At 34.2% G+C, this 8749-nt stretch overlaps 1 protein-coding gene across 1 annotated transcript; it reads right to left on the reverse strand.

Annotated features, from left to right (window-relative positions):
* Positions 1-652: 652 nt before the first annotated feature.
* LOC113506254 (MD-2-related lipid-recognition protein-like) lies at positions 653-5844 on the reverse strand. Its single transcript, XM_026889096.1, has 7 exons — positions 5692-5844; positions 5142-5311; positions 4643-4726; positions 3022-3121; positions 2304-2420; positions 1695-1867; positions 653-739 (listed from the first exon to the last, which is right to left on the reverse strand). The coding sequence occupies exons 1-7, from the start codon at positions 5711-5713 to the stop codon at positions 653-655; spliced, it is 753 nt and encodes a 250-aa protein (XP_026744897.1). The 5' UTR covers positions 5714-5844.
* Positions 5845-8749: the final 2905 nt, after the last annotated feature.

An 8749-nucleotide genomic window follows, 5' to 3' on the forward strand; every position in this document is an offset into this window, starting at 1 on the left:
ATTTTGCGAAATATTAAAAGAATTGAAATTTTGCGGATTCTTGAACGACTCATAAGAGGATAAGTAATAAACACGATACTGGTTCCAAAAATATTGATGAAATTTGATTTTCTGCATGGAGCATAAACCCAATCGAAAAATATTTTTTCTAACCGCGGACCGCAGTTAGTCAAATTAAAAAAATCTGCAGTTAAGACTTTTTTTTATTCTAGTAGATACAAAATGCTATACTATGCAGTGATTTTTGTGCTAGCACAGTCACAAAACAAGCAGATCAAGATGTTGTACGTGTTGCAGCAAGCGCCTGAAAATTATATAAGAGCAAAGCGTTCCGTTGAAAAACTGACTTCCAAGCGAGTAAAGTTTGTATTATTTGTAGTTTTACGATTGTGTTACGCTTGCTAATTCAGCTAAAACTATACTTAAACAAATAACTTATTTTGACTGGTATGGTATACTAGGACCTACATACTCGTATATACTACAGCTGTTGTTTTTGTGTCCTCCATTTTCATTTTCTCCCGTCACGTAAACAAACCAACACAAGTACTAATACTCATTTAATTACGTCATTACATTTCTCTTATGATATACAAATATACATTTAATATTAACGTTTGGATACATTACAAGCAACGCTTTATATTACGAACTATTTAACTTTAACGTTGAAGGTCACGCAGCAGGCTTGGGACTGGTCCTCGTCGTTCCACAGCTTCACCTTAACTGGGAATTTTCCCTAGAAGTATAAAAAAAACACGTGTGAGAAAAATGTTAATCTTCTGAGAGTTTCTATACCAAAGATCAGGTTTTGATAAAACTTTTGCAGGATCTTTAAAGACGCGTGCAGCATTCACTTTGTTTCTTGGCATGGCATATGAACATACTGTTAATTAAATGTTTTTTTTTATTCTTCGGTCTTGGCAATGTAGTAAGTAGTCCAAATTTTTAAATGAGATTCCTTCGATACCCTAGACAAATGTTTCTTGCAACTTATAAAATAAAATTATTGTTGAAAAGATGTTTATATTGTCGTCAGTGTATGCTTCCTATTATGTATATTTATTAATGCTCATGACCTAGGCATCACACCAGCATACACTTTCGCTCACTTTTGCACTTACTGCGGTATAAAGACTTTCAACCTAAGGTTATCAACATCTGCTTGTAACTGGGTTATAGAGGTCAAGTGACAATCGTGTTCTTTGATGATCATGGATGAAAACGACAAATAACCTTTATCGTCGATGAATATTTTATTAAAAGAAAACACTAGACCTAAAATGAGGGCTGAAATGAATGTGACAATTATGTGGAAGTGTCACCGCAATGTCAATCGAAAATGATCCAACGGGAACATTAAATTGGGATAAATAATATTCTATGTGTTGAGCCTTACGAGTATCTATGTACTAAGTATCGTCTACATCAATTCAGTGGTTATTGCGTGCAAGAGAAGCAAACATCCATTATATAGTAAGATGAAAGTCTTTTACGCTCAACTCAAAGCGAGAGGAGTCATTTAAGGAGGAATCACCTCCTCCTTCATTTGTTTCAATTGCGAGTACTGTATATCGAGATTTAAAATGTGTCTGTTGTTTGCATGCCCCATAATGGTCATTGTCAGGTCCATAATATTTTAGTGCGCTAATGTACATTTTTCTTTAAGTCCAGAAAAAAACATGTCAAGTTACCGATGCCCTCTTATCCAACATAAGGTACACGTCGAAGATCCTTCTCTGCTCATCCTCTAGAGGACAGTACAGCAAGCCGCAGGCGTCGCCGGGTGACTTGATGACAGTGGTAAAGTTTCCGCTGTTATCCACGTCACTTGTTATTGAAAGCTTCAGCTTTTGGGCCGAGAAATCTGGAAAATATAATGATGCATAAAATATCTTCCTTCTGTGTCTCTACTGTACCTCATTAGGAGAACTTGTGAATTTGAACCGAAATCTTGATAGAAAATGAATAACTAGAGTGATTCTTGTTAACAAAATAAAATACATTAGTTTGGAGATGAATGGAACATTTTCAAATACTTATAAAACATCTGCATTATATTGTAGATTACTTGTTTAATGATTTTAAAACATGAATTGGGTAAACGTATCAGGTTAACGTAGGAACCTATTACATATTAATTGCTGAAAAACGAAACGAACCAACGTTAGGGATGTCTGCGTACATTCGAAAGTTAAACAAATTATTACTGCCAAAAATTTAAATATGTTATTGAAAATTGAGTGGAATGGTTTGTTATTTCCACCATAAAGACTGAACAAACACACGTAGAGTATACTTACGTGGTGTCATATCTAATGTTACTCCGTAACTTTTGTTCCTCTTCATAACGCAAAAGTTTGGTCCTTGAGGGCACGGGTCTACGATGACACTGTGCAAGCTGCATTGGGAGGCATCCACTGTCAATTCAAATTTAAAAGAGTAGTAAAAGTGGTAGGTTCCAAATGCTGGGCAATTTTGGAAACAAAGAATCCTGTGCTTTCTTTTATGATCCAATAGATCGGAACCAGTGCGGGAAAATGATGTGGATGTGATTTTTGATTCACTCAAGGCTAAAAATATAGTAATTTCTTCTTTGGTAACCAAGGCGATAAAATCATTTTGAGATATTCTAAACAACCAAAATATATTTACCGTCTATCATACACAACTACAACATTCAGTAAACGGTGATCAGTTTTCTAGAACAATCTGTGAGGTCGTTTGATCCAGCTTCCGTCGTGCAATCTTCTCATGTGAGCTAAAGAGCACTGACCGAATAGATCGATCTAATTTTTGGCCCAAGGTTCAAACGAGATTGTATAATTGTAGATACTATAAATATGAAATGAAACGATAATAAAAACATTATATACTGAAACCTGTAGGTTACATTTATTTGACACACGTACAATGAGGTGATCTCTTAAATCAACTGGTTATCATTCCAACACAAGAGCAAGAAATACTTTCTACCAAAAGGGAAAACTAGATATTAACATACTATGATCGCTTTCTTACCGTCCTTGCACAGTTTCCTGGTGACATATTCAGGCTCAGCCACCACCAGGGCTACAGAGAGGAGCAGCACAAAATATCTCATGTTCGCAACGTCTCCACGCTATCACTGGACGTACACTAACTTATTATTGTTATAATATAATGGATCTCTTATTCGCAGGCAATAGGCCAGAAGGTTTACTCCACACGACATTAATTTCTTCGCGTGCTACTTTTCATACGAGAAATATATTGTTGAATACGGTTACAATCAATCAATCCATCTTTTTAACGACACGATAATTATGATGACTTAAGGGTAATAGATATTAGGGGTTTTAGAAAGTAACCTGCGGATTGAGGATATTTTGGGACGATTTCGCCTAGAGGAATGGCAGACCCAGGGACAAATTGTTACAGGCATTTCACGCAGAGCAGTGGATCCTGATTGTTTGTTGTGAAGAAAAGCAGCTGGCGAAAACTAGTTCCTTAAACAAAAACCTCCAAGCTGTACCAAATGGATAGACTGATCCTTCTTCACCTTCCTACCATGTGTCGTGAACATTTGATGTCAGTTATTGATAACAAATGGGCATGTGCTCTTTTGTGCTCGGTGGTGTGTTTGTTCATTATTTCGTTACGCGTATAAGACAAGTGCTCAATCTTTTATGATTCGTGTATATAATTACAGCTCATTATATGATTAAACATAACAAGGCTATCCAATGTCTCTGTAAACTGACTTCTCTTTAAATATAATCGTCGGTACTGCTAAGGAGTATGCGGCTTTTACTAGCTTTAGCTTAATTCTATAACTTCGTCAAGCAAAGCTTGTACTATATGTACTAGACAGCTGATAAAAATAATGAAAGTAATAGATGACTACATCCAGACACCGAAAAAATAATCGTACTCAAAAAATTTCGCATGGTTGGTAATCGAACGCAAGACTTCCGGTATTGCATTCAGGGCCAGTATTACCATAATAATACTAAACCAACCGGGCCCCGATTTCTGCTATTTATAATGGCCAATGAATGAATGAAAATTGGATGAAATTCAAAACTATTCCTATTCTCTTAAGCATTTTGCCAACACAATAATTCACAGTCATCAGCCAGTCACAACACCACCAAAACGGGCCATTATAAGTTCTCTATGTGGATATCTCTCATACATATATCTTTCCACTCTTTAAAATATTTTTTTCAGCAAGGATCCTTACCAACATCCATTCCTATTGGAATATCTAAGCGGCCCTAATTCTTGTCCGACACCAAAAAGTTTTATTGGATTGACCCACTTGCACAGTGACTTGGTTTGATCCCCGATATAGTTTTAGGTGTTGTTTTTATATATTCTGATACTGGCCATTGGCAGGTGAATAGATTTTTACAATAAAAATTGATTTTTGTAGGAAATACAACAAGAAGATACTAATTTGGTCCAGGATAAGTAGCATTTGTGGTGTTTTTCATTGAAAATTACACAATTCTCGTAGTTTACATGCAAAGCTTTTCCTCTATTCAATCCAGTTCACAGCTGGTTTATAGTTATCAGAAAAAATAAAACTACAGTTAATAATTACATGTATATTTATATTTTACTAATTCGCTTAGTTTTAGTAAAAGTGTAATCATTTTTTGATCTGTATTGTGGTTTTGAAACAGCATAAGTTGTTCTCGTTGGCAGAATCTTTGAGCTTAATCTTCAGCAGGAAATTACCCTGTAATATAAAATGATTATTAAGAATACACAGAAAAAGTACCTATTAACATAAATAAAAGAAAGTAAAGTTTTTTCTCTTAAATAAATATTCCTGCTTGCGTGAAAAACAGACGTCACTTTTCGCCTTGTAGTGCGCTATCTCAACATAAAAAAATCAATGATTACAGATTTAAATCTACCTCGTATAAGAGGGCAACAAAGTTTGGGCCACTGAGCGAACGGAGTAGTTATCCAGGCACGATGTTAGAGGACCAATAGCAAAGAGAACAATCGTTCTGCTGGTTCCATTACAAGCGTGGAGAGTTGTTTATGTGTGCATGTATTCTATGAACTTCTTAATAGATCAATACAAAACATGTACTGAGCTTTCAAAATGATAAATGGTAGTTACAATGATAATATTAGATACTAACGAGAGGCAGCTTCCTTCCAAGTTGCAGCCCATAGGTCATGGTCTGCGACGTGCCGGCGGTGACGGGGCACGACGTGTAGGTGCAGCCGTTTTTGTCCATACCCGGGAAAGGCAGGTCTCCGGTTTTGCTAGCCCAGTAGATTGCTGATTCTAGACCCGAAGCATCGAAATCTATGGACAAATAAAAATAATAGAATTAATTTTCTTGGTAACGGAAGAAAATAGGAAAATCCAGGATTTTAAAGACAAGAGAGATGTAATACCTATCTTATCTTTCTTTTGTCTTTAAAATCTTCTATTTTTTTGTAAAGATGTAAAAATTTGGGCGTAAGAAAATTATTTATATAAATAGGCAACAATAAAGTCTGGAGTCAAAGGCCCTGGAGACTTAAAAAAAAGGAAATGTAGGCTAAATAAAATACTATGAATTATTGAAGACACAGCAACCAAGTGAAATAAATGAAAACAGGGTAAAATCAATGTCACCATCACTTAGTCTAAAAAGGAATCCAAAAAAAATACAAAATATAATGATTGTCTAGAAATCTTACTTGGTGTGAAGTCAAAAGCCATAGTAGCGTTGGTCTTTCTCCGGATGGCGCATTTATTCTTATGCTTATCTTGCTGGCAAGGCGTGATATCGACTGATGTGATCTTGCAAATGTCCTCGGAACCTGAAAATTCACAATACAATAATTTATAAAAATAATAGTCATATTTAATAGAGATTACAATTAAGCAATCAGATCATGAATACATTAAAGAAAATCGAGAGCAATTTATTTAATTTGTCCAAAATTTTCCAGACCTAGAATTTACTATTTTGCCTATTAGATACCATTATTAGTTTCATTCGGTTTTAGGCAGGTATATTTTGCTTGTCTGATCATTATAATCCTCTTTCACAAGTATTCTAACCTCGTGGCTTTAGCTTTTGAAAATCATTCTCATACAGAGGTTTTGTGCTTTCTAGTTATCAGTTTATATGGACCTATAATATTGTACTCACATTTGCATCACACAATATTGATTTGATTTAATAGTATGGGTTTTCCGGTTATTGGTTAGATACTTTTAGTATGCACCCTCATTGTTCAAACATTTTTAATTCTTAAAAACTGGTACGGTTACGCAATTACCGTGACATCTAACCTTGTCTGAAGATTAAATGTTTTTTGAAACTTTGATTTAACGGATATGTCGTTGTTATTATTATAATAATACGATTTATCACGTAGGTATTTACGTAAGTGATGTACACAAACATTGTTCATGTTCCTGCAAAATGGGATGAAAACAAGTCAGATACATAAACGTATACAAATATTAGGTAAATATCATGAAGAGTGAGGCCTCCTAGCACAGATATTTTTCTTACTTGAAAGGATCTATGTAATATAAATTGTTTATGCAATTTGTCACAAATTGAATAATTAAAGAAAAGTCATGTTGCTGAATTTCATTTTCGTGTTCGTAATATTGAAATGGCTAGCTATAAGGTTGGTGACCTCTCGCTCTGTTATCTGGAATTGACTAGCTGATTGGACGTAACTTCGTGTATTGACGTAATTTTCATTCGTATGTTATTCCCTTGACCATCGAATTCGATACAAATAATAGATGTGGTCTGTCACTCGCTTGCACTGAAACTATTTTTAATTTTTGGAACATGTTTGATAGCTGATTGTGCTGTTATGAGGATTCCCGAATTTCGGTTTTTAAAAAACAAAGAAATAAAACTTAGATGAATATTGAAGGACACTTTAATTACTTTAGGACTCGGTAAATAGGGCAAGTGTCACGCGCGGATGATGGAATCGAACTGTCGCAAAGAGAGCGTCTTATTATTATGAACTATCAAAAGTGCTGACAAGGGATATAGAAAGAGCCGTTGGGCACTATCATATACATTACATATATATAACAGCCCCCAGGGTTTTGACTAAACTTATCCTTAAAAGGTTAAGTTTATGCAAGGGATTTACGGATTTTAGGTGCGGAAATGTCGGAAGAACTAGCAGCAACTTCTGTAAGCTCTTCAGCTTTTTCCGTATTACATTTGAAAGCTTGTCTATTTAAGAGGCGATGACAAATGCCCGATTTTATAAACTTACAAAATAGTACAAGAATATATATTACAATAATAACAGATATAATTATTGTTACATAGGAATAATATTCACCATATAAAACAATATGTGGTTTTTCAATTAATTTGTCAAGGTTATTGACAATGCGGCTGGTTTCCAAATTTCGTCGTGACGTTATAGAATCAAGGTTAATATTAGTAAGATTTAAAACGGGAATTTGAGGCTTAAGTTTCGATAATGTTTCTGAATTACAACAAGAGTCATTTACTAGATTAAAGTTAATTTTAATTGTTTGGACTTTAATTGTTTTGTAATATTTGGGTATTAACCTTGAGTCTTTATAAAAGGCTATACAATACGGAGGTAAGTTTATCATGCCTGTGCCTGATATGATAACTTCAGTATTGGAAGCTTTACAGTCTATGGACAATTTGGAAGGGTTTGTAATAACATATAACCATGTATTGTTAGACAACGTTTGCCAAATATCTAGTTGGCCTTGAATGAATTGGGTCTTACAATTACTAGGCACAGATTTTAATGCTTTTGAGATTATATCCGATTCGCAGATCGGAGTCCTGGCACACGAGTAAGTATCTAGGTTGTCACATATATAGTACTGGTTATTTATTGTCTTACAGCTACTTAGATTATCTAATTTACTATAATATGATCTATCTCTGTTAATAGCTAGATATTTAGTAGAGGGAATGATCATAGTATAAGTATCATGGGTTACAGAAACTGGATAAGGTATGTTATGATATAAATCATAGCTCCTGGAATTTACTAAAGGTATTTTTAAGGCAAATACAACTTTGTTATTATTATAATAACTCGCAATTTCTGAAACATTCATTAAAGTGTGTATATTTTCTAAAGTTAAACTTAAAGGAAATTGATGATTATCAGCTAAAAACCTATAATTATTAACAAGCTCTGTAAATAGCTGTTTTGGACTTATAATAGAAGGATACAAAATATTTAATTTACTAAACATAATAGCGTTTACAGTGTCTTCTAGTTTAAAAGATAAAGTTAGGAGACTACTTTCTAATAAATTTAACATTCCATTGAATTTAGTTTTTAATATTAATTTATCAGCTAACAAGGTCAAGTTCTTTTGGAATAAAGCTATGTCATCAATAGCATCATTTAATCTCTGCTCGTTGACACTAATTTTATTTACTGAGTCTTCTATTGAAGAGAGTGTTGAAGTAGTTACTAATATATTTTGTTTGACTAATTCGGATAATTTAGATTGATCTTTCTCTATTAAATTGAATAGCGTTACTATAATTTATTGCGTCGTCTTCGTTCATAGTACCAAATAGATTTTGAATAGGGTGCCAATACCGCCAAACCAGGCTGAACGTTTAGACCTTGATTCAATTAAGTGAGAAATAGAATCGTAATCTCGAATAATGTCGTTGTATCTTATTGTAACGGCTGGTGCAAATTAAGACACTCGATATCGGTATACAGAGCAGTCTGCTTACATAGGAACTTAGAAGTGCCT

This window comes from Trichoplusia ni (genome assembly GCF_003590095.1).
Source record: "Trichoplusia ni isolate ovarian cell line Hi5 chromosome 7 unlocalized genomic scaffold, tn1 tig00000923_group6, whole genome shotgun sequence".
NCBI classification, from domain to species: domain Eukaryota; kingdom Metazoa; phylum Arthropoda; class Insecta; order Lepidoptera; family Noctuidae; genus Trichoplusia; species Trichoplusia ni.